General features: G+C 50.5%; 1 protein-coding gene across 1 annotated transcript in view; it reads left to right on the top strand.

Annotated features, from left to right (window-relative positions):
* The window catches only part of DPP6 (dipeptidyl peptidase like 6), a 766,975-nt gene that overhangs the window by 711,016 nt on the left and 29,074 nt on the right, over positions 1 to 26,885 (top strand). Inside the window, exon 17 of the mRNA XM_022576791.2 lies at positions 17,707 to 17,754. Within this exon, the coding sequence (XP_022432499.2) occupies positions 17,707 to 17,754 (48 nt within the window). The remainder of the gene's footprint in view (positions 1 to 17,706; positions 17,755 to 26,885) is intronic.

Below are 26,885 nucleotides of genomic sequence, written 5' to 3'. Positions count from 1 at the left end.
ATGTGGCTCAGTTAGGAGGAGCTACAAGGGGGACGAAGAACACAGGCGGGTTCCTGCCTGCGGGGCTCATGCCTACAGGAGGGCACTTGACAGAAATGTCACGTCCTGGGGTCAGAGCTGTGCGCTGGGGTGGGGGAGCCAGAGGAATTCTCCAGCTCTGAGCCCTGGACCTTGCCAGAGCCAACGGTCCACGTTGGGATGAGGCAGGGTCCTCGACCTGGGGGAAGTTAGAGGCTCCTGGAGGCTGCCGCTGACAAAAATGCATGGATTTAGAGCCTGGACGCTGCTCCGTACATCAGCAGTTCCCCCTCTCCCTTCCCACCAGCAAAGCCACCACCCGTTTGACAGATGAGAATATTCGGGCACCGCATGCGCCTTGCCCCAGGGCCACGGCTCGTTAGGGCAGAGCCAGGACCAAAACTGGTCTGTCATCAGTGTCTGCATGGTCCAGGTGCCTGTGACACCACACCTGCCCCCTCTGGTGCACTGGGAAAAGCTAACTTCTTCGCTGATTGCTCTCCACCAAGATCTCCTCCCCACACCTAAGTGTACTGAGCCATGGAGAAGCCCCAGACACAAGAGGGCACTGCAGCCCTGCGAATCCGTGCCTCTTCCTAGAACTGCGGTGGGGTCAGAGTTACAGGTAATTTCCTGTGCCTGGTGTCTCTTCCGATGTGTGTAAATCATACCATCTTGTCTGAATATGTCAGACCACCCAGTGGGGCCACAGAGGACTGATCCGTCCAATGCAAAGAGTCCTTTGCTGCCTGCTAAGTGCCAGAGGCGGGGCTGAATGCTGGGTATGCAAACGTGAGGAAGACAGAGAAAGGCTGCCCTCAAGTAACCCAAAGTCTGCAGAATTAGCAGCTGGCCAGGGGGGCAGAGGAGCATGGGGAGAGAGAGAGTGAGCTGACATTGCCAAGCATCTCTGCTAGAGACAGGCTACCCCACCTTCGTGGTGGGCAGGAACCTGTCAGAGCACGAAGCTACAGGTCTCTGTGCTCTGGAACTTACATCGAGGAGACAAATACATCCAACCGACGGGGAACAATAAAGGGCAGGATGTGGCAAATTGGGAAACACTGAAAGCGCCGTAGGTGCCCAGAAAGGGAGTGTTTGGTAACCGGTAAAAATGGGAAGCAGAAAAAAGGCAGATGGTCCTTCATCAAGGAGAAGGAAGCAAGAGGAGGTGCTTCGGCTGCCTCATCTATAAAATTGGGATAATAATAGTACCTGTCTTGTAAGGTTATTGCTATAGATCAAATATTTATGTTCCCCCCCCCCAATTCATATATTGAAATCTTAACCCCCAAGGTGATGGTATTAGGAGGTAAAGTCTTTGGGAGGTACCTAGGTCAGGGGGATGGAGCCCTCATGATTGGAATCAGTGCCCTTATAAAAGGGAGCCCTGAGAGCTCTTCATTCCTTCCACTCTGTGAGGACACAGGGAGAAGGCACTTGGACCTCCAGCCTCCAGAACTGTGAGAAAGAAATTTCTGTTCTTTATAAGCCACCAGTCTATGGTACTGTGTTGCAACAGCCCGAACAGATTTAGACAGTAATGATTATGTTTAAATTATTTATTATTTAGAAAGCACTTACGGCAACTGTTGTTGTCATCGATAATGTCGATGATAATGGTGATGAAGATGTGATGGTGGTGGTGAAGATGTGATGGTGGTGGTGGTGGTGGTGTGGTTGATGTTGCTGGTGTTGGTCATGGTGATGGTGGTATTGGCTTTGCCGTTGATGTTGATGGTGGTGGTTGGTGATGTTGTTGCTGTTGTCCCCTTAGCTCTGACCCTGTACCTCAGAGATGGGGCCTTCCATCATTCTCACCTATTCCTTGCAGTGAGGGGAAATTTCACCTCTTGCTTATGAGGACTGGCAACATAAATTTCCATAGTGGTCAGTTAATAATGGCTATTAAGTTTCCAACCTGAGCAAAAATTAGGCTAAAATGACCAAAGCTTATTACTGAACATATCTGTGGAAAAAGAATTTTTATTTACTTTCTGGGTACAAGAAACAGTCAGTGGTGGGCTTCAAAACTAGCCGAAGTAGATGTTGAAGATCTCGGCTGGGGTCTGGACCTTCATAAAGCAGGCTTGCATGTCTGTAAGTGGAAGAGCTCAGACAAGACTTGAGTCTGTGCACTTAACTAACCCCTGTCTACACTGCTACTGTGGGATCATGATGTTCAGGGCTAAGAAGTAAAGTTTAATCTATTCGTTGCAGAAATGATCATCATTTGTGGGCCTGGAACGTGGATAGTACCCGCTTTTTTGTCTGCTGTGATCTACAACCTGAGGTTCTGAGGGGACGTGCCCCGGATCCCGGTGCAGGCACAGCCGCCCAGAGAGAGTTGTTTGACAGTGACCTGCTTCTGTGCTGTATTTGGTTGGCCCGGGGGTGTCTTGAAGTTTGACCTAGGTAAGACATATAGGAGAGTGTCCTTGGGGAAAGGAGGATGCCAAGGACTTACACAGACAGGGTCAGCATGTACCGTGGGCGGCTCTCCTGACAAACTAGGATCCACCTCTAGGTCCCTGTTGTGGGTTCAGTTGTTTCCCCCCAACAGATATGTTAAAGTCCCAACCCCCTGTCGTTCAGAATGTGACTTTACTTGGAAATAGGATCGTTGCATTTGTAATTAATTAAGATGAGGTCATTCTGTAGCAGGGCAGGCTCTTAATCCAATATGACTGGTGTCCTTATAAGAAGAGGAAAAGAGACACACATGAGGCAGAAGATGCCTTGTGACAACAGAGGCAGAGCTCAGAATGATGAGTCTGCAGACCAGGGAGCCTCAACGGTTGACAGCCACCACAGGAGCTGGAAAAGACAAGGAAGGATGCTCCCCTGCAGGCCCTGCTGACACCTTGATCTCAGGCTTCCAGCCCCCAGATCTCTGAGACAATACACGTCTGTTGTTTCTAAGCCTCTGAAGTGGTGGGACTTTGTTAAGGTAGCCTTGGGAAACTGACACAGTCCCCACTACATATCCCCTCAAACCCTTCCTCAACTACCTAAAATCCCACCTGACTGAAGGCCAACCGTAAAGGAAAACGTTCCTCCTGGTGGCAGCTCTGCTCTTAACCGTACTCACAGGGACGCTCCACTTCTGACACTTCCGGTCCCCAGATGTGTGGGGTTTTCCACACCAAGCAGTTCTGGGACATCAGCTGGATGTCCTACAAAGTCAATTCAGTTCTGACATCAGATCTGCAGCTAGCATCAGGCCCCACATGCTAAGGGCATAACTAAGGTGCCAGTTGCAAGCTCAGGCTGTCACCTGCGCTTCTGACTGAATGGCTATAAGTTGGAGGTTCCCAAGGCCCTCCTCCTTGGGTGTAATTAATTTGCTAGAGCCGTTCTTTGCTAGAGAACTCAGACACACAGTTTACTTACTAGATCACCAGTTTATTGTAGAGAAGAGCAGCCAGATGGAAGTGATGCACAGGACAAAGTACGTGGGAGTGCGCACGGGGCTGCCCTGCTCTCTCCGGGCGTGCCCCCCACCACTAGCATCTCCCCCCGTTCACCATCCTGGGAGCTCTCCGAACCCCATCCTTTCGGGGCTTTGTGGCGGCTTCAGTACGCAGGCGTGGTTGGTTAGATCATTGGCTGTTGGTGATTGGACTCAGCTTCCAGCCCCTTTCTCCAGAGAGGTTGCGAGTGGGGCTGAAACTTCAGAGCCTCTAATCGTGTTGGTTTTCCTGCAAACAGTCTCCATCCTTTGGGGTTTCCCAAAAGTCACCTCAGTTATATAAATCCAGGTGTGGTTGAAAGGGGCTTGTTATGAATATCAAAAGACCCATTTCCCTTTTTATTTTATTTTATTTATCTATTTATGACTGTGTTGGGTCTTCGTTTCTGTGCGAGGGCTTTCTCTAGTTGTGGCAAGCGGGGGCCACTCTTCATCGCGGTGCGCGGGCCTCTCACTATCGCGGCCTCTCTTGTTGCGGAGCCCAGGCTCCAGACACGCAGGCTTAGTAACTGTGGCTCACAGGCCTAGTCGCTCCGCGGCATGTGGGATCCTCCCAGACCAGGGCTTGAACCCGTGTACCCTGCATTGGCAGGCAGACTCTCAACCACGGTGCCACGAGGGAAGCCCCCCCATCTCCCATTTTTTTTGGCTCTGAAACTATTTCAGGAACCCAGAACAAAAACCAGATATTACAGAAGATGCCTTATTGCCCTAATACAGGAAATGACAAGGGTTTTAGGAGCTATGTGCCAGGAACTGTGGACAGAGATAAATATATATTTCTTATGATAAATCACAATATCACTGAACAGGAACTTGCTTTAAATTATTGCCTTAGAGCAGTTGTTCTCAAAGCGTGGGGTGCGGATTCATTACACCTGCAAATTCTCAGACCCATCACACACGCGGGAATCGGAAACTCTGAGGTAGAGCCCACCAGCTGCTGCTGGCCCAGGTCCTCCAGGTGATGCCGGTACAGCTGGAACTCGGAGAGAGTACGTGAAATACCGTATCCTTGCTTCCAAGGTATACTTCCCCCATTTTGAATTTTTCTGAAGTTAGGATGGATCTTACAATCTCTGTAAAATCTTACGAAAGCAGCGGTTCATCTTGCAATTGATGGTGTCTTAGAATCAATGAAACATGGTAAATTCATCGTTCATCCAATATGCCTGTTGACACTGTCGTGTTGAGAGAGCTACCCCTGGAGGCGGCAGTGACTTGAAAGCTGTTTGCGTCCCGGCCGTGGTGGGGGTGGGGGGGGGCGTGACCCTTGAGGGGCGCCTTGAGACCCCCAGAATCTTCCAAGCCTTCCCTTTACTCCGGGTGCACCGAAGCCAGCTGGGCCTGCCCTCCGGGCCCCACTTCTAGTTAATCACCGTGAGCTTCGTTTCTGCACCTCCAGGGCCTCTCAGAAGGGTGTCTGGCCTTGAAGCTTGACTCCGAAGATGCACCCCTCTTAGGGAGGAGCCCCGGCTGAGGGAGATCATGCGCTGGGCCGACTTGTTTCCGTCTCCCTCTTCGGGAAATGCTCCCCTCCGAGCACACAGACTCCATCTCACCTTTCCCAGCCCACCTGGTGTCTGGGCCTTCAGATAAAAGCAGTGCTCAGTTAGGAGGCTGGTGTGTAAGAGAGAAATCTCTTCTGTCACTTTAACAGCATGGCTGCCACAGCAAGAGGAAATTAGTTAAAAGTGTCACTCGCGTGGCTGTTCAAAGTACATTTCTACCTCTTCGCAGGGCATTCACATAGGTGTTATGAAATATTTCATTGTGGTGTTAGGTGTCACTCATTTTGTTTAAAGTATTCCAGATTGCTCAGTGACATGATAAAAAATGAGGAACTTGGGGGAAGGGATTTTATTTTAACAACAGAAAAATTTTTAAAGATGAGTTTTAATGAGGAGCCCTGCCCCGGCGTGGGCACATCTGTGGACAGAGTGCACACACACTCACACTGACATGCACACACTCTCACACACATGCACACGCATTCACATGCACACACTCGTGCACACATGGTCGCGTACACGCATGTAGACACATGCACACAGAGGTACACACACCCACACACAGAACTTGCTGTACTTGTGAGAGTATTATTGTTCATTTCTTGCCCTTTTCTTCCCACTGGTGAAGTCTTCTGGAGCAGTGCTTTCTCAAGTTCTAACATCTGTGTTGGGTTTTTTTTTCACTTCTGTTTCCACCATTTCCATCCCAACGCAAAGAAAGTAAAACTTTTGTATTTACATGCGCCCTGCGATCTCCCAGGAGTTGTTACACTTTCTGAATTTGTTCATTTATTTTTTAAAACCTTTACTCAGGGTCCTCCATGTGCAGGAGACTCTGGGGGCCCAGTGGGCCGTGCTACACCATCCTTGCCCTCGGGGCCCTGGGGTTTAGTTGGCTGAGATGATACATATTCACGAGGATGATAATACAAGACCACAGTCGGTATAATGAAAGCAGTGAAACAATTATTAAGTGATTCAGAGAACTGAGGACTGACTTCTAGCTAGAGGGTGTCAGGAATGTCTTTAGATTCATAGGATGTTAGGGCAGAAGGGAGTGGAGAGATCCTCTAATCCCAATGTTCTCCAGTGCATTTTGAGTCATGGAGCCTCTTCTTCAAAAGAAAACTTACTGGGACGCCCCGTCTGGAAACGGCTGCCTTGAGAGGCTCCCAGGAAAAGCTCCAGTCCCGTCCTGTCACCTCGTACTGCAGATTACAGAAATGTGGGGCAAAGTTTAGGTCATAAGAAAAGTCTGCTCAAAGGAAATAAAAATCAGTTGTACCGAGAGCCTACAGGTAACAGGGAAGTCTGTTTGGCTTATTGAAGCCGCTTTCTGGAGGATTTCTCTGCAAGGTGCTCACAACCTTGTCCTGCCTCAGATGCTTAATAAGCCAGTTGCAGGGGTAAGACAGAGACAGTAAGTCAAAAGGTGCGGGACAGCAGCTCAGTGCCTTCAGGAGTGGGGTGGGAACGGCAAAGTCAGGACAGCCCAGGGAAGGACCCTCCCGCTGGCCCTGAAGGACAAGCAGGTCTGGATAGTCAGAGGCTCTGGGCTGCATCTGGAGAGCCTCCCGCTGGCCCTGAAGGACAAGCAGGTCTGGATAGTCAGAGGCTCTGGGCTGCATCTGGAGAACCTCCCGCTGGCCCTGAAGGACAAGCAGGTCTGGATAGTCAGAGGCTCCGGGCTGCATCTGGAGAACAGAGGTGCCTCCTCGTGCCTGACGCACGTGGTAGGCCGTGCAGATCCTCAACGTCTCACAAAATGTGGGACCATGCTGAAGACTGTGGCCCACACTGCTCAGCCAGGAGCCCTGGGGACGAGGGAACACGTGTGTTAGGGCTGTGATGGTGCAGGTGGCACATTGACCAAGAACAGGTTTTTCATCATGTAGGGAATTCCTGCCCAAGAATCCTCCCAGTGCCTGGGAGTCCAGGCTGTCATTCCCTAACCCCTAACCAGTCATCTTGCAATGTGACCACCGGGCGAACGGATGTTAACAGCTCCTTGACTATATCGTCATATGCGAGGCATATTCTAGGCATTTTGTGTGTGTCATCATTTAGTCCTCAGAACAACTCTTGAAGAGGGAGAAAACAAGGACCAGCTAATTACAGTAACCTGCTCACCTCCACTCAGCTAGCCAATGATGCAGCTAAGATGAACACTGAGGGTTACTGTGCTTTGTAATTAAGAAATATATGTACACAAGAGGCCAAATGGGTGGACTGTGCCTGGTGTCAATCCTGGCGACACCACAGGCAGTTCTGTGCCTTGGCTTACTCATCTGTGAAACGGGGATATAGTGCCTACTTCATAGGGTTACTATAGAGACTAAAGGAGTTACTATGTGGAAAACACTTAAAACAGTGCCTGACACATGGTGATCGTGGTGTAATTATGAACTTGTTGTTGTTGCTATTTTTACTTTTATTATTATTATCACACTGGTGCCACAAAGGAGGGAATAGTCAGAGAAAAGATGTTTGAACTGAGCCTTGAAGGCTATGCAGAGGTTTAGAGGAGACCAGGAGGGCGGGGCATTGCAGAGGGGGACGAGCAGGCACAAGTGTGTGAAGAAGCACAGCTTCTCTTCAGAAAAACGAGTTTGGAAGGCGTGTGTTGGGTGATAGGAGATTAGGTCTGAGAAGGTCTTATATTCCATGCTGGGGGTCTCAGCTTTATCCTGTGGGCAATGGCAAGCGACTCAAGGGTGTTAATCAGAAGAGTGCCAAGGTCAGAACTGGGTGGGGATCCCTGGGCAGCGGTGAGGAGGGCAGCGCTGAGAACGTTACCATGGCAATGGGAGGGGGCACGAGACGCTTTAGCAGGCACAACTGAGGGGACCTACTGAGGAAATGGATGTGGTGGTTTGAGAGAGTGGAGTGTGGAATTACTTCCCTTTAAGAGATGTGATCTGTTCTACAACCTTGAGTCCAAAAAGAAAAGCAGGACTCTCTGTATCTCAGGTAGTGCCCACCTCTCAGGAGCCTTAGGGGGTCAGCTCCTAGGCACCCCATTACCCCGCAGGCAGGTGGCATCCCCGCCTCAGAGATTCTGCACTGAGAACTGAGGCTCTGCCCTCAGGGCACACACCTGGTGCTTGGCCAGTCACTCCTGCTTTTATTCAGTGGGCTGACTGTGAGGGGCCAGGGGACGACGGCAGGCAGCCTGGGCAGTGACACAGAGTGGTGGCCAGCAGGGGGCGGAAGCAGGCAGACCAACGGGCCTCCTTAGTTTCCAACTGGCCTGTGTCGAGATTTGATCAAGTTCAGAAGCAAAGAAGACCTAAAATGTAGCGCATCCTCACTGTGATTATAAAAAGGGGCCTCATTTCTTTGCACGCCATAATTTGTACACCCAGATAAGTACCATTCTTCTCAGGAAGCTGAGCCATTTACTCCAATGAGAGGACATTGCTTGGGAGAATTTAGGGTCCTCCTTGTAACATGATCTCCATGTTCCAGGCTCCCAAGAAATCTACAATTTTTTTTTTTTTTTTGCGGTAAGCGGGCCTCTCACTGTTGTGGCCTCTCCTGTTGCGGAGCACAGGCTCCGGACGCGCAGACTCAGCGGCCATGGCTCACGGGCCCAGCCGCTCTGCGGCATGTGGGATCTTCCCGGACCGGGGCACGAACCCGTGTCCCCTGCATCGGCAGGCGGACTCTCAACCACTGCGCCACCAGGGAAGCCCTACAGTTCTTTTCTTTATGATAGGCTGGAATGTTGACGGTTGCTGTAATCACCAAACTTAAAATACCTTCATTACAAAATTTAGCTCTAAGTGATCTTGTGCACTTTTTAAAAACCAGAGCTAACTTCTAAAACAGGTAATTGGCAACTTTGAGGTTATTCAAGAGAACAGGCCACAGCCTCTGAACTGACTGCACCAACCTCACAGTTTCCCAGGGTGTGCATCCTGTCCCTGAATGCTTTGTCCTTCGTTTAATCAGCAAATATCCATTGGCCACTTACTATGAATAAGACACTGTACATTTTCCTACGTGGGATACAGAGTTATATAAAATAGGTTCCTAAGCTCCACGTATAGTTGAAAAGATAAGACATAGTGTATCATTAACAGTGTATCGTTAGAACTCAAATAAGAACTTAATGACGTGGGTTGAAATTCGTCACAGAACTACTGGATCACAATGTCAGCAGATGACGAGAAGTGTTATCACAGTTCTGAGAGACAGGACCATACAGGAGCTGTGGGAAGTGTTCTCAGAAGAGCCTTGGTCCCTCCCTGGCCCAGATCCCAGCTCAGCCACGCACAGGGATGAATGCGACAGCCAGTGTATGTTTCATCAGTTCTCTTGTAGTTTGCCTACTCTCACAAAATTAACAAAACTAAGCTCCTTCCTTCATACTTTGTATTCTGTGAATTACGCTGAACATCTAAACCCTTCACCCAGGGTGATGCATACGGGGCACAAAAGTGTTGCTATATCTTGAAGCCAGGTAGTTCCTAAAACCTAACACTTCTATGGATCAACTACCCAAAGATACTAGCTGACTTTGGGGAGCATACAGAGACCCCCTTTTTATGATTGGGATGGTTTCTCTTATTAACATGCCTGTCGTGTGCCCAAAGTGTGACATGTAATTTCTAGAGGAAGAGGTTACATGTGACTGGAAAGGTTAATGTGACATTTTTCACCACCGTTGTGAGCCTGTAAAAACCACCCCCTGATTTCTGTGAACCCCACTGAGTGACGCTACGTACCCTGCTGCATGGGAAATACGATTGCTTTCAAGTGGACGCGTGAAATGGGGTTGGAGCAAAGACTCAGTGCTGCGGGGCTTGGCAGGGGAACCCCAAACCCCAAGGTTGATGTCAGCCACACGAGGCTTCAAAGTCAAACAGCCACAAAATCCATCTGCTGTGTTGACTAGGAAATCTTGTCTTTGGAACAGATATTTTAATTACCTGCAGTAGTTCCAGTAGCTCGGCTAGCACCCTGCTTATTGGTATAATATCACCTCAGCGTATAAAACCCTGTGCATCGGGCATACATAACTCATGAACTGGCAGATAAAAAGATCCGGATGCCATGCCCAGCGGGGCCGTGGCCCATCGTCTGCCCTGGCCAGAGCGTTCCTCACGCTCTCGCTGCTGGCCGCTGGTCTTTGAAACCGTCCATCACCACTCGAGAGAGACTCGGGTGGTGACGGCCAGACCGCCCGAGTCTCCGTTGTTTATATACCATGAGTGTAGCTTCTGGTGGAAATTATCTGTCACATAAACATCCTCTGAGGATACAGATGAGAGCACTGAGGGCAAGCACTCTCTGTATGAACTTTCTTTTATTCTCACCACTTGTTTCTTTTCCAGTTTGTGTCCTTTTTCATTACTCCATTCTCATCTGGAAGTGTCATATCTCTCCATCCACTCAAGCAGGTGTAAGTTAATGTTCTGAACTGAATGGGACTGGAAACCAGAGACACAAAACTAAATATTTTCTGTTTGCAAGTCTGTTGTGTCATTCAAAGCTTTTCTTTTTGTTGTTTGAATTTCTCCCCCATCTAGCAGAAAGGTCTTTGCTGACCAAAAGTACCTTATGTGTTGGTTGTAAATTTGCTTGCTTCGGTGTGGTTATTTTCCCTCTCGGGAACAATATAAACTCAGAAGTCAGATTTTTAACTTGAGCCAGAATAGTCTCTGTCGCTAACCAGAGTTTTTAAAAGGCCAAATGTTGCTTTTATTGCAGTTATGTCTTTGTAAGCAAAGGCTGAGCAAATAGAACTGTTTTCATGCAGTTCTGCATTTCAGTTTGAACAAGGGTATACACCAGCTGAGACACACTTACCTACCAAGGACTTAAGAAATATTAGGGGGCTTCCCTGGTGGCACAGTGGTTGAGAGTGCGCCTGCCGATGCAGGGAACACGGGTTCGTGCCCTGATCCGGGAAGATCCCACATGCCGTGGAGCGGCTGGGCCTGTGAGCCATGGCCGCTGAGCCTGCGCGTCCGGAGCCTGTGCTCCGCAATGGGAGAGGCCACAGCAGTGAGAGGCCCGCGTACCGCAAAAAAAAAAAGAAAAAAAAGAAAGTTAGAAGGGGGCAAAGAGAATCATAATAAATATTTTTATGTCTACATGTATGTGTCCATATGTGCCTGCTCACGCGAATCTAGGAGCGTGTGCCTAAGAGTGTGTCCATAGGCGAGCACATAGAGAATCAGGTGTTTAATACAGGACCTAATTGACAGAGGCGTTAACAGTGCCGTAGAGTTACATGCTCTTATTTGAAAGCATATCCTGTACCCTAAGACTAGTCGGAAGCATGCAGACACTGGAAGGGTTGCTGAGAAGGAAGAGAAACGCTGTCCTGCTTCTCCACCCTCACTTTCATCCTGCGCCTCCCTGCCTTCCGCTTCCAGCTGAGAACAGCGCCTCCTTCTGGGCACAGGGGTAGAGCATCTCTCCTGCCGGAGGTCCATGTTGCGTCTCAGGGGGAGGCTCTGATCGCAGCATCCTAATCTCTGTGGGTAGGCTACCCCTGTCTCTGGGAGCTGGTGATGTGAGGCAGCGACTCCCCAGCATCCAGCATCGCGTCTGGCACATAATAGGAACCCTGAGTAGTGGTGTCATCGTTTTTGCTGCAACCTCTGTTCCTCTTACTAAGAATAGACCTTAGTCACCCTATATTCCACATTTGGGACCCAGAGAAGAAAAGTCGCTTGGCTGGAACCACAAAGCAGCTGGTGACAGGGCTGGAACCAGAGCAGGGCTCCAGACCACATCCTTAGTCCCAGAGTCAGTGTGCAGATGTCACAACGGTACACCTTCTGGTGACAGTCATCAAAGCCTGCTTTTGTGCGTGGCTGTCTTCCTATACTAGACTCTGAGCTCCCTGATGGCAAATACTTTGTCTGCTTCTGCCTCTGTCCCCTGGACCTGGCACTGTGCCCTGCACATGGTAGAATCTCAATGCCTATTTGTTGAATTGAAATACATGCAAAGTAAGAAGAAACTATGAATAGGAGTTGTCAGAAGAATAGCTGTTAAGCAGAGTGCTGTCAGGTTCTGACCATCCAACAAACAAAAAACATGATTTCCCGGATTTGGGCCGTGATAGTCTGTGCCCAGATGATGGGGAGGGAGTGACTTAACAGGCAGCAGTGACAAAAGGACAGAAGCTTCCTACTGTTCAAAACGACGCGTTTAATCAGTTGTTGGCTAGATGCACATGAGATCGTTTGGAGGAAGAGGAAGAAAAGTAAAGAAAACCAATTTAAAACTTCGGTGGTGAAGCCCTTCCAAAGTCTCATTAGTAAAAGTATCCTTAATTGTTTAAAATGAGTTTGGAGGGCTCCCCGTTAAATGTTGCAAGCTCCCTGGAATCGTGTGTGTGCTGTTCCTGTGTTTAGCACGTTTCTTCTCTTCTTACAGAAATCCTGGGTGACACTAACCCAGGTCTGGTCAAAGTATCACAAAGCCCAAATATTTTACTCTGAATTGGGAATCTCCTGCTTTTTCTTCATTTCTTATAAGAAAGTTTGTTGAGATTTTGGTGTTTTCCTAAATTATCTGCCAATTTTCAGGAGCCCAAACATCATAGAAGTCTCACAACGATGGGTGATCTTAAAATTCACGCAGAGCAGTGGGTCGAGGCCACCTGGGCCAGAGGAGCTCGTATGATGGCAGTTTGAGGGGGAGAACCCCGCTTCTGGACCACGATGGCTGTGGACCCAGGGGACCCAGCTCCCAGAGGAGGGTCTGGATAACTGGTGGGCTTAGGTTGCAATCAGCCGATGTAAATTATACATGGGGGCTGCTTTGTAACTTTGTGTCCCCTTTAAATATAGCTTTTATTTGTATTGTCTCTGGCTATTCTGAAGAATATTCTGTATTAAAATAACAGGGAATATGGCACAGTTGTGATGTGGCTCTCAAAAAGAAAACCACACACAATTCAGATCCTATAAGTGGAGACAGCTACCCTCGGTGGTTAGAGAAAAGCGGGGTGGGTGCTCAGTATCGGCAGGGAAACAATGACCTGAACTGTGAGACACAGGACATGGGAATGGTCTTAGGGGATCCTTCTTTAGCTGAATTTAACTTTGCTGCCTTGACACATGGTGGCCAAGTATATGCTTGGGAAGTCATCCTGCATGCGCTGTTAATCCATTCAGCAAACATTTTGTTCAGGGCACTGATTCCCAGATTCAGAACAGGCTCTGGGATGACTCAGATCCCCAGCCCAAGGATTCCTGTGTGTGTGTGTGCGTGTGCGTGTGCGTGTGTGTGTGTGTGTGCATGTGCGCGCGCGCGTGTGTGCGTGCACGCAGGAGCGATTATGTTTTTTGAAAGTACAATTCAGCATGCCAGTTGCTACCATTGGTACACGACACTTTTTGAGGCACAAATTAGAAAGAACACAGGAGAAAAGTCTGCAGCAGCACGGTGACGATCTCATTCCTAAATAAGAGGAGAACGAGCAACAACGCAATTTAAATGGACGGGAAAGGGGAGTTTGCAGTCACACACACACGAAATGCAGATGTCACACACGGAAAGTTGTCCAGCTCCACTCAAAAGTTGAAAAAGGTAACTTAAAGCAGTACCAAGATACAATACTTGCCCATTAGAGCGGTGAAAAAGACCACACATTTTTTTAAGTTATACCATAGACCTGCACCCACCCTCACTTAGAGGGCGAGGAGACAGTGTTCACTGGAGTCCAGGGTCTCAGCCTGGGGCACTAATGCCCTTGTCCCCTGTCTGCCCTCTGGAACCACCCTCCCCTCGTGCGTGACCTGCGCCCGCCCCCCCCCCCCCCGAGAGGTTTTCCGGCTCCATTGGCAAAGGCACCAGAGCGGACATGAGCTATGGCCCAGGGTGTTTCAGGAGCTGCTGCGTTTCTGCAGCTCCCTTCTCATTTCCTTTGGCCATGAGCGCAGTACGTTGTAGATGAAGGCTATCCTTTCAGCCCAGATCCTGGAGGAGGACCAGCACGGCCACAGCTGACCATCTACCAGGATGTAACATTAGCAAGGAATAAACTTTCATTGTTTTAAAGCACTGAGACTTGGGGGTTTTGTGTTTGAAACCACAAGCTTATTTAGTGAAAACCAGCTATAAAACCTTTTTAACAATGCAATGCCAGTAACTAGCTTAACCAACACAGTCTTCCCTGTGTGTGAAGATGTATGTTAGAGGGACTTCTGCAACGTGTTTATGGCAATGAAAAAACAAAAGGAAGCCACCTAAATATCCATCAGTAGGGAGTGGACCAAAGAAATACGGTATATGCATGGAATGGAATACCATACATCTGCTGAAAACGAAGGTTTACAGATTGTGAAAATTATTTACATCATTGTATATTACAGTATTTACCATTCTGCAACTTGTTGTTTTCATGCAACGTGGTATTTTTCATACTTACCCGTGTTGATAGGTGTCTGTCTACTCATTTCACATGCTCTGCAATCTTCCACTGGGTGAACAGACAGACTGCATTTAAGTCATCCCCTCCCCTGCCCATGGCTAGCTCGGCACTTGTGGCTCAGACATAGCTGCTGTTGAGAACGATCTACTGCGTGCTTGCCTCCTTGTGTCCGTGTGCAGGGCTCGCTCTGAGATGTGGTCCAGGGATGGGACTGTCTGGTGGTGTCAGGGATCTTCAGGTTTCACAGCCGTTGCTCAGTTGTTCTCCACAGTGGCTGTGTTTACTCATTCTCTGGGCATTTGGCTTCATTCTCTTGCTATTGTCAGACTGGATATTAAGGCAATATAAAAGATGTTACACTGAGGTATGCTATATTATACTGTGTGTGCCATATATGTTATTGTGAACACATACCATGCGGCAAAAATATCTTTTAAATATGCAGAGAAATAATAAATACTAACTCCAAGATAACAGTTACCTCTGGAAAGGGAGCAGACTGAGATTAGGGCAGGGCACACAGGTGACCTCAAAAATCTGTGTATTATGTTTTATTTTTAAAAAGTAAGGCAATATGGTATAATCTTAAGGTCTGATAAAGCTTCATATTTACATGAAAGGTTTTTATATTTTTTATTTGTATGTTTAAAATAATTGCTTATGTGTAAATTTGACCACTTATATGCAGAGAAACATTTTAGGACATTTTAGAGACATTTAGGTTACTTCTGGAAAGTGGGGTGAGAAGGGTCTTTTACTTGTCACTTTATTCCTTTTTGTAGTTTTTGAATTTTTTTAGAAACATATATCAAGTTTATGGATTTAAAAATAAGAAGGGACTAATCCAGGCTCAGCAACTTTCTTATTGTATGGCTGAGACAAAAAACATAAAGCTCTTGAAACCTGTGTTTTCTCATCTGTAAAATATGGATAGAAGCACCTGCTTTGTAGAGCTGGTGTGAGGATTAGAAATTATTCATATACACACCTAGCAGAGTGCCTTTTACATAGTAGGCACTAAATAAATAATAATTGTTTACATTATTAATGAGAATGGAGGATGTGCTCTGTTTGCAAATTTACTCACCCTGAAATGTGCAGAGAAAAGAGATGCAGGTTCTTTATTTCTCAGTAACTGATCTGTTCTTCCACATGAGTGCCCCATGGGGAAATGGATCTTTGAGCCAGAAAACTTAGTTTGACTCAATAATTTAAACCCACAGCCAATGCTTAGATCCCCTTCAGTGAGTGCTGTCCCTTTAGGTTAAATGCACAGAGTCTCACATCACTGCTCGCCCCTCCCCGTCCCTGGGTCAAGGGTGCCAGATTTAGCAAATAAAAAGGACACCCAGTAACACAAAATTTCAGGTAAACAACACATGGATTTTTAGTAGTAAGTCCCAATACTGCATGGGACGTATTTATACTGAAGACTATATATTGTCTATCTGAAATTCAAATATAACTGGCTAAGCTGCATTCTGTTTGGGCAATCCTATCTATGGGTGAATGGGGGAGGGCCACGTGGTCGGGGAGACGAGGCCTCGGACCTCCCGGACTTCGGATGTGCACTGGATAGTGTCTGGGCCCAGTCCCAGGTAGCGGACAGGCTTCAGGTCCACAGCTGCTGTGACCGCAGTCTGTCTCTCAGCTCAGCCAGGCTGGGGGGTGCTCCCGGGCCAGACCAGCCCATCTTGCCCTTCCATGGTACCTCGGACTGCACTGCTTTTCTGCCACATTCTCTCGGGACGCAGGACTAGGATGTCCACTCAGCAGCCCCTGCAGGGTGGGCTCTGAGCCTCACTGTGGTGAGATCCGTGGCCGGTACCCTGGCTCTCAACTCAGCTGCTTGTCACGTGGCCCCTTGGAAGCAGGCAGGACGTTCTGATGATGATCCCCCGGAAGCTGCCCAAACAGTACGAATCCCCAGCTTAGGTGCAGCCACCCCTGGGAGTTCATAGCGTCCCAGAGACCCCAGCCTGAGGCAGAGGAAAAGCAGCCCCGGGCCTACAGCTCCCAGAACGCGTCCATCTTTCTCTGCGCACCTGCCCTCCGCCAGCCTTCACTTCCTGTCTGTCTCCTTCCTCCCAAGTGCACCAGGGCCGAAGGGGCAGCCTCCCCTGCTCCGCCCTGTGTGTTCTGTGATCATTTGGCATTCGCTCCACGAATATGTAATCTAGCCCCAACTATGTTCCAAACGGTATTCTAGATGCTGCAAATAATGGCAGTAAAGACAGACTTCCAGAATTTGTTCATATAAATTCTAGAGCTTGCATTCTAGGGCAGTTGAAAGGGCCAATGAACAAATACTGAAAATGCATACTAGAGGGTCCTGCCGTTAGGTATGGGCAGCGCCCTGTGAAGAACAGGCAGCAGGGGCAGGTGGAAGCTGGGCCGATGGTCGTGGAGGGGTCTCTTCCAGTAAGTGGTGGGAGGAGGCATGTGAGCAGAGACTTAATGAACACAAAGACAAGCTGCGCCGGTGTCTGGGGACGGAGACTTCGGGCAGAGAGAACAGTAGGCCCGGTGGGAATAAGCTTGGTGTCCGTCACATCCCGTGGGAAGGCCCGCCCCGGCCGAACAGGAGTGCAGAGAAGGGGCAGAGATGAAGTTAGAAAAACCCACGCCTGCCTCTTAATACACCTTCAGAATAGCTGCAAAATAATTTACATAAGCCTTTTTCTCTTTCTGGACCCTCCTTTTGCTAAAGAGAATAACGAAGTCGACCTACAGACTTGACCCACAGCTGGCCAGGCCCCCTTCTCACCCCAGGGCTGCAGATTCAGGACAGCCTTGGAGCCGGAAGCTGTGAGCTACGTCATCAGGGAAAATTGAAACGCAGATGAACATTTGCAAAATTATGCCGTTACACTAGTAAGTTTTTACCAAGCATTACAGGAGACCAGTGGAGGTGATGGCTTCCTCCAGGAGGGCCCAGCAAGGCAGCTTTGAAAGGTGACTTAGGACTGAGTCTGCAGTGATAGACCAGAACTCCATGAAGACAACGTGGAATTGTGTCTGGACAGTCAGAATAAGGTTATAAGAGTATAGATGTTTTATGTCGTTACAATAATCTAAAACACACACACTTTCCATTGGGTTCATTGTAATTGACGCAGACACAAAGCTAGGAAGATGTGCTTGTAACACCCAGGGCCCGGCCTCTGCCATCGTCCATGGCTGCTGACTCTTCCGCGGAGCTAGGCTCCCCAGGGCCCCTGGTGAGCACCTTGTAACAAAGGCTTGGTTCTCTTTTGTTCTCCACAAAACTCACGACCCCCTTTTTGTTTCTCTGCCCACTGCAGGTCCTGGGGTCCCCACGGTGACCGTGCACAACACGACAGATAAGAAAAGTAAGTGCTTTTGGTCTTTCCTTAACTCTTCCTGCGGCTCAGGAGGAAAGAAGCAGAAAAGCTTTATGAGATAATCTGCGCAGAGTTTCTTTTTGGAGGCCAAGATGGCTCATGTCCTAGCAGTTCAGAATGAAGCCCACGGTCGCCAATACTGATTCGATGGGATGGAAGTGTAGGTGCGGGCCTCCCAGCCAGAAGGTCCCGCAGCTCCACCAGTGCCGAGGCCTGGAGGCCACCGCAGGACGCGCCGGCCTTGCCTGCAACACTCTGGGCAAAGCCCCAGCCGCACGGATATGTGCGTCCAGCCCTGGGATCTGGAGCCGGGCCTGCCTGAGTCCTCCCCCTTCTGAGAATCTCCCCACAGGGCCGAGGAGCCACCTGTCTCCGTGGCTCTGGGGGCATCTTCATGGCACACGGGGCACCTCACGTCCTTGCCACTGCAGGGACGGAACTTTCCAGAGAGTCTCGAGGACCCCACACATGTTGGCGGTGACATGTGCACATGTATATCTATACGAAAAATTGGAACTGATGTGTGCCGTCCCAGGCAGACCGTTGGGAAAGCTGAGAAGTAAAGAGAACTTGACCTTTCTCGGCCTTCCTCTGCCCTAATCCGCGGAGAATCCTGAGCCTTTACAGTCCCACCTCTCCTTCCCATGGTTGCCACCACCCAGGTGCCACCTTCCCTGCAGGACCCTGCTCAGCATCCTACCTTCATGCACGGAGTCAAAGCTCGTAGCAGTTGCTGTAATTCCCTCGGGAAGCCACTCTGGCTCCTGTCTCGATGGCAGGGTTTCAGGCCCCAAGGAGAGCTGGTTAGGGGGAAAGTCCTGAAAAGATCTCCAACAGCATAGTAATCACTGGTTAAAAGTGGTTAAAGTGTTCAAACGTCGATAAAATAGATTTATTTAGAGATAGCGTTTAGAAAAAAATCCAAAATGATAATATTCTGCAGAACTATCAAATGATTATCAGAAATTCAGAATTAAAGATAAGTAATAATATAATCAAAAGTAAATAATTAAATCACGTAAACGGAAAGAAAAAAAAGCCAAAAGATGGATGTCAGGATGGATACAAAGCCCACTCAAAACACTTGCATGGCATCACAGGGAGCCAGGCTGAGAAGGAGCTGCTTCTCCTCAGAGGAGGAGGGGTGGGTTTTCTGGGGGAAGAGATGTGCCTGCCCCAAGCCACTTCTCCAGTGTGGTCTACAGTGGGGGACCATTCTACCAGGCTGTGAGATTCGGGGGTCTGGCCATAGTCCAGTGACTGCACCACAGTGATATGAGAGGTCACTACTGGGGAAGCTAAGGTTCGGGAGCACAGAACTCAATGCACTATTTTTGAAACTTCCTGCGAATCCGTAATTTAAAAAGTAGATGTAACTCTGCTTAAGAAAGCCATTCAGTTAAATACTTTTACTTCTTTGGAGAGTCCTGTTATTTTTCTATCCAAGTCAAGGGGTTATACCTACCTTTTCAGAATGGAGTTTGCTTTTAGTCACATTCAGGCCTGGTTGTGATGACCCCATTAGGGGTCCTGAGGGTCAGGAGCGTGAAAAGCTCCCAACGCCCCTCCTCCCTCCCCCCACCGCCTTGCCGTTCCCATGGTGCTGGGTAGTCACCATCGCTTTCCTAAGGCTCGGGTGTGAGCAAAAATGAAGCAGATTTGTATCTTAGATATACGGAATAGCATCGACACAACATTTTATTTCTTCTGTTTATAAAATAATGTATGGGGGGTGCAGTGCCTCTAAAAGAGAGTTCTGAGGTATTTTACTGATTCTACTCGGGAAGCCAAACGACCAGTTATTTTCATGTTTGGTTGGTTAGCTGCATTAACCAATCATCCCAGCCAGCATGGACAGACTGGAGGTTATAGGTCGTCCATATTCTATTGTGGCGCTCCTGACATAGCAGGTATTTTTCAGCATTTTACTCTTGCAGTTGAGCTGTCACTCTTGTGGCTGATTCCCAGAGGCAAAGAGAGAGGGCCCAGGGAATAAGAAATAAAAAGCACTTTGCACACGGGGTGAGGTTGGCTCTGCAGTCGGTGTCCCATTCTTCTCTGAAATTTAACAGAGAACCTGGAGGTGACACCGTCGTGCTTCATCTCAGCCACGTGCTGCTTGATGGGACACTGGACAGCATTTACGTCCCGTGCTGATGTGTGGAATCTTTTCTGTCACCTTTGTTGTATAAGCCTGTGCATGTGGTTACATTTGAGCTCGGTTTTCCTGCAGCCTAATGCAAACTCAGGAGATGTTTCACTCTGACTTTCCCTGTTTCTGCATTTATAGTTCTCGGTATAGCTCAGAATTGGTCAGACTTTTGACTTAAGCCACAAAATTAAGTTGGAAAAGGCATGATCTCAATGTGGCTGCTGCTGTGGTACCCACCACCCAAGAGAATAGGGGTGTTTTCGTTCAGTGTCTGATGTATGTTCTGAGATGGCAGTTTGAGGGGCTCCAGAAAGACCCCCTGGAGTACCTACTTCTCCCCGCCCAGCAGGTGCCTGAAATACTCCTGTTGTGTATTCATTCCTGTGGGTGTGGACATCACACCTGCACAAAGGCTTCTTTTAAAATATAAAAATCTCTTAGATCGGGCTTCCCTGGTGGCACAGTGGTTGGGAGTCCGCCTGCCGATGCGGGGGACACGGGTTCGTGCCCCGGTCCGGGAGGATCCCGCATGCCGCGGAGCGGCTGGGCCCGTGAGCCGTGGCCGCTGGGCCTGTGCGTCTGGAGCCTGTGCTCTGCAGTGGGAGGGGCCGCGGCGGTGGGAGGCCCGCGTACCACAAGAAAAAAAAAATCTCTTAGATCATTTGGGATCACATTTGGCTACGTTTAACAGAAAACTCAAGATAGCAGTTGCTGAAACTGGATGGAAGACGTGTTGCTTTGTGATGCACAGTGGCATCATGTCTGCATGCCGGGCTGGAAGACGGGAGGGCGGGTGAAGCACAGGGTGGTTCCTGTAACTGAGCGCCTCAGGCTGTCTCCCCGCATGGGCTGCTGACACTCTGCTTCCATCTAAAGGTCACAGCTTGGCCACGTGTCCACCAGGCTGCCAAGGATGCTGGGAAATGTCTTTTATCTGGGCTCCCCACACCTCAAATAAAGTCAGGATTTTGCTACTGAATGATCAGAGCTGCTGTAACAACCACCACCAAAATCTCAGCAGCTTCGTGTATGAGTTTCCTAGGGCCACCATCACACAGTAGCACACGCTGGGGGCTTGAACAACAGAAATTTATTGTGTCGCCTTTCTGGAGGCTGCGAGTCCAAGATCAAGGTGTCGGCAGGGTTGGTACCTTCTGAGGCTGTGAGGGAGACACTGTCCCAGGCCTCTCTCCCAGCTTCTGCAGGTTGCTCTCGATCTTTGACATCCCTTGGCTTATGGAAACCTCACCCCAGGCTCTTCATCTTCTCCCTGTGTGCATGTCTGTGTCCAAATCTGCTCTTTCTATAAAAGGACACCAGTGGGCTTCCCTGATGGCGCAGTGGTTGAGAATCTGCCTGCTAATGCAGGGGACATGGGTTCGAGCCCTGGTCTGGGAGGATCCCACATGCCGCGGAGCTATTAGGCCCGTGAGCCACAACTACTGAGCCTGCGCGTCTGGAGCCTGTGCTCCGCAACAAGAGAGGCCATGATAGTGAGAGACCCGCGCACCGCGATGAAGAGTGGCCCCGCTTGCCACAACTAGAGAAAGCCCTCACACAGAAACGAAGACCCAACACAGCAAAACTAAATTAATTAATTAATAAACTCCTATCCCCAACATCTTAAAAAAAAAAAAAAAAAAAGGACACCAGTCATATTGGATCAGGGCCCATCCTAATGACTTCAATTTTAGTTTGATTTCTCTGCAAAGACCCTGTTTCCAAATGAGGTCACCCTCACCAGTCCTGAGGGTGAGGACTTCAGCATCTTTTGTGGGGATGCAATTCCACCCAACACTCAGCAGAACGAGGGTTTCTATTTCGCGCACACAAAATGCAGGTTGCTCTCCTGGTAGGAACCCAGGGCTGCAGGCTCCTTCTAGAGTGTGGCCCCAGCATCTTCAAGGCTCTGCTTCTGGCCCTGGAGACAGGAAGAGAAAAAATGGGAAGGTTTTGTGATTTTTGTGTTGAGGCCTAGCGGTGGTGTGTGTCCTTTCCAGCCAGAACTCCTGCACGTGGGCCCACCTAGAAAAAGAGAAGCTGTGTGCCTGGGAAGGGGGAGAAACTTTGATGAGTTAGCAGTCAGTATCACAGGAAGTAAAAAGGAGAGTGAATCTAGGAGGCCTGTCCCTGAAAGGAGTGACCTAGTGGGTAAGTATGGGCCATTCTTGTGTAGATTACTTTGGTCTGACCACGAAGGCCCTTTCCAGACAGGTGTGGTCAATGCCGGGGAGGCTCATAGAAGGGGGGTGACCCCACCAAGGAAGGTTCTCTGACTGTGGCTGTGAGCACCAGGGCCCAGCATGGAACCATTAAGGACAGGGGAACCAAACGGCAGGGAGCGGGGCTGGTTGTAGAGGTGTAAGACCTGACCCTACACTGGAAGAGTTTAGCATCGCTTAGGACATAAAAGGCATAAAGATGAAGGACAGAAAATGTAATAATAAACACAAACATCTAGGAGAAACCATAAAGACTTACATATTCATTAGTGCCTGGTTTGAGCAGTGGTTTGAGTTCTGGGTCTTCCTCAAACCCAGAGACAAGGTCCTGGAAGACCTGAAAGAAGAGCCCAGCTTTGATCTCAGGCTTCAGAGAAAATGGGTCACAGGGGCTTTCACATTTGGTAGGGATTTGAGATTTAGGTTATTTCTGTGATTTTGTAAATTGTCTTCATTTTCCCCACACTGCTGTGGGAAGCAGAACTGGTTTCCGGAGACATCTCAGTGGAAAGTTGGCAGGTGATGCTGGAGAATAGGTTTCCTGTTGCCCTTCATGGCCCCAGCCCCAAACGCAGAAACGCAGGGACGAAGGGTCGGCCGCTCGCGGGAGACCACACCGCTGCCTCCCTCCCCAGCAGGGTCTCCCCCACCCACTCCCCAGTTTCACCCAAGCCTGGCCCTCCGTCTGCGTTTGCCTCTGACATGTCCTCTTCGGGGGCCGCGTCCCCAGACTTGTGCTCCACTGCTCCTTCATCCCATATCTGTCTTCAGCTGCAACCCACCGCCTGCTGCCCCGACCCTGCCAGGTAGGCTCCTGACTCCCCCCCAGGCACACCTGGCAGGTGCATTCAGACAGCTTTGATGCCCTAGCAAGTGTCTGGTAATTGAGTGTTTCCCAGACTTGAATAATAAGCAGACCCTATATAAAGGGGAGAAAGTAAGACTTCTGACAGTATGTCTGCGGACCCCAATTTAAGAACTCGGCTTGAACTAATGTCTTATTTCCTAAGAAATGCATTTCAATCCTAAACAGGTGTGGCAAAAGAGAGGTTTTATATTTTTAATCAGCAAAAGAATTGAACTTTTGCTTATCATTCAAATGACCCAAAACAATTCTCAGGTAACAAGTGGTCTTCTGTCGGAATGGTGGGCAGGACACGTGACAAGGGATGGTTTACTTGTTGACGATACCGGGAGCTGTGAGATGCTGCACACCCCGTGGCTCGTGGCAGAGTAGAAGGGAAACCTGTTCTGTGCTGGGAGTCAGAGACTTCAGAGTGAAGACAGTGTTGACGGCGAGTCCAGCCTTTCTTTTAAAGACTGGAGCTCAGAGACCGCGAGAGACGCAGTGTCCGCTCCGCGCCTCACGGCTCTCGGGGTGCGTCCTGTACTTACTCCCTGTTGACTGTGTTCTGCAAAGGTTGTGCACGTTGGTCCTGCCTGGCTGTCGGAGCTCAGCTGAGCATCCCTCCTGGCTGCCCCCGTCTGGGAATAACCCGTAATCACCACCCCTGTGTGTGTAGTAGATGCCAGACCCAAGGCCTGGATCTCACCTGTCACCCCACGTCCAAGGGCTCCATCCCCACGGTACCCGTCGGGTGGTGCGTGACAGAGCGCATTTACCCACATCCCCTTGCTCCCTCCCTCTCGTGACCCCGTGAGGAAGACCTCACAGGTAGCATAGGCTCTGCTCCCCAGAAAAGACAGCCCAGGTTCAAGCTGCAAGAATACTGACAGCTAAGACTGTTTCTTCTGGAATTCTTACTGTTCAGGAGCAAATACTCTCAATAAGAGGAGAAAGTGAGAAGAAATTTTTGAAAAGAGAGAAAGAGGAAGGAAGGGAGGGAGGAAAGGAGAACAGCAAAACGTCACAAAGTTAACCCACGAGTGGGCTCAGGTTTTTAAAAAGACTTTTCAAATGTTTAGTTTCTTCCGTTCCCTCTGTCCGCCCATGAGTGGCATACGCCCACCAGGTGCCAGTCGCAGGGGTGGGACAGGAAGGCCGTGTGACTCGCACATGGTGACTAGGGCAGGACCCCCTGCCTCGGCCCCCGCCCCGCGCCGTTCCCTGTGCTGTGCCAGAAGCTGACGCCACAGGAGAGGCCTGGGGCCGCCTGGAAAATAAGAATTGAAGGCTGCAGGTCCCGATAGCATGTCAAACCCAGAGTCCAGCCCGCGGGCCTTGGCGGCGGGGAGTCAGCCGGGGATTTTTCTGTGTGTTTAACTTCTGGTGTGTCTGGCGTCGGCTCTGGAGCCTCCCTGCCATCTCATCTCCAGCCGCGCCAGCACAGAGCACAGTGCCCTCAGGTTTTGGTTTGTGTGTCGAACTGGGTGGGCCCCTCTCGGGTGAGGGCCGAGCCGGTGCCCTCAGACCCTGGGCCCGTCCGAGCCTTGGGGCTCCTCTGCTGGGCTCGGATCCACGTGCGTCACGTGCAGGACCACACGGCTCACTGAGCAGCCCTCAGGCCTCAGGTGCGTTTCACATGGGCTGTGCTCTTCGGGGCTGAAAAGGCTGTGGAAACGCTCCAGGAGCATCACAGAGGCAAGCAGTGGGCTCTCCATCCCCCCAGCTGGCCCTGCCTGCAAGAGCTGTCCTGTGAGTCTCGGGCTCCGAGAGGCCACGCCGTGTGCCTGTGCTGCCCGAGGCTGCGTCGTGAGCATCTCCTGGAAATAGGACCTGGAGAAAGGCTGGAGGCCTCAGGAGTGGCAGTGACAGCGACCGCGACCTCAGGCAGGTTACAGAGCTGGCTTGGGGCCAGCACTGCTGCGGACGCTCTGCGTGTTTCCACTCGTCCCACCCCACCACAGCCCGTGAGGCAGGAGCTCTCACTACCCCCGTTATTCGTGAGGAAAACCAAGGGCGAGGAGCGCACCTGAAGTGGCCCCAGCTGGAAAGCGCTGGGGCACAGCCCGTCCCTCCCCTCGGGGCGCCGAGCAGCTCAGCCTGCGGCCAGCGCGGCCGGGGGCTACTCAGGCCTAGTGGCTCCATCCTGCGCCTGCCCTGAGCCGGGCCAAGGATCCTTTGCTCTGGGATGAACCCCGCTCAGCCCCGGTGTGCAGCCTCGGGGAGGATTCTGGGGTCGGCAGGACCGAGCCCTTGAACTGCACCCCGAGTGCTTAATCCCCGTCAGCACCACATCTACCACTTTTATTTAACATAACCAAGTAACCGCTTAATACCGAGGACCAGCCTGCCTGAGGCTTCCCGGACAGTACTGAGCGCGAGCCTCACAGCAAGTTACCTGAGATCACATGGCCACGACCAGGCCAGACCTTGGTTCATGTGACCCTAAGCACAAGGTCCCACACCCGGGCCCCAGGAGCCCAAGGCCTTTGCTTTGCTGTCACCTGAGTGATGTGCTCACAACCGCAGCATCCCTGATCACTGCTCCAGAGGCAACCCCGGTTGAATCTGACGCAGCGCTGAGTCCCTGATGGTGTTTGGGCCCGGCAAGCAGAGTACAGAGCTACCTCAAGTCGGGAGGGCAGGTCCCACTGGCGTGCGGATCGGAGGCAGGACGTGAGGCCACCTGCCCGCAGCCCAGTGGCCCGCAGGTGATCGGGCTCTTGGGGAGGTGGCCTTTGGGCAAAGTGTGGAAAGCCTGGACGTCCAGCTGTGTATGGCCCACGTGGGACAGTGACAGGCAAACAGAAGCCGTGGGAACACAGCTCGGCAGACGGGCCCCGAAGGTCCGGTCAGGGTCGGACGGCAGCGATCGTTCCCTGGATCCCAGCCCTGCTCTGAAATTCGAAATTACTGTTTCGGAAGTCTTTGTCTTTCCTCCTCCTCTGCTCCCGACCCCAGAGCCACCCGGGGAATATTGGACTTCTTTCCCTTTAGAAAATCTTATCTGCAGACAGAGCCTGCGGCGTCACAGATGTGACTCTGAATTATTTAGAAGCTGTTTCCTTAATGTAATTATGGTCGGGACCAGAGCACACCCCTCAGGTGCTGGCGCAGGAAAACCGGCACAGTCGCTGCATTAATAGTTGCTGGCTTCAGTGTGAGTGTGAGGGGGGTGTGAGCTCGGCGTGCGGACACAATTCAGGTGCAGAGGCCTGCGAGCACCACACGCCTCCCTGCCCGGCACAGCCCACGGGACAGAGTGCCACAGGCGGTTTCAGCGTGGTCTGTGTCCTGGCAGCGCCCGCAGTGTCGTGGCAGCTGCTCACAGACCCCAAGTTACCGGGGCGCCCGGTGTGCCTCCTTCACCAGAACTCCTAGACAGGGCCTCTCCTTCCCACTCCCTTCGGTCGGGTTTTTACACAGAAGCAAAACCAACTCGCACGGCCGGCTGGAATCATAGGCGTTATTCTTTGAGATTGTCCCAGACACAGGCTGTTTGGTGTCTGTCCCCTTTCTCACTCGGTTCTCTCTGCCTGGGAGACCCCCCTGCCATCTTCCTCCGAGGGCCCACCCAGGGGATGTCACCTGTGCTGTCAGGCACGTGGCAAGCAGGTAGGATGGGGGGATGCCAGGAGGTGCCAGCCAGCGTGTGCCCGTCTCGGTCAAGGCCTCAGCTGTGTCTGGAAAGTCCTCCGGGTCCGCCGCTCCCCCCAGCCACACACACACACACACACACACACACACACACACACACACACACACACACTGGCAGCCCTTCTGGAGGGACAGGTGACGATTGGGTTTACAGACGGCTCGCTCTAGGCCAAAACACGGCAGGTTTGGGGGCGAGCTGGTGTTTGGCTAACAGAGTGCGGAGTGAGCAAAGCACATGGCACCT

This window comes from Delphinapterus leucas, chromosome 9 (assembly GCF_059928025.1).
Source record: "Delphinapterus leucas isolate spDelLeu-1000000601 "Yukka" chromosome 9, BTC_Dleu_Yukka2, whole genome shotgun sequence".
NCBI classification, from domain to species: domain Eukaryota; kingdom Metazoa; phylum Chordata; class Mammalia; order Artiodactyla; family Monodontidae; genus Delphinapterus; species Delphinapterus leucas.
The sequence above is the reverse complement of the archived record's forward strand: the minus strand, read 5'-3'. Positions and strand labels throughout refer to the sequence as shown.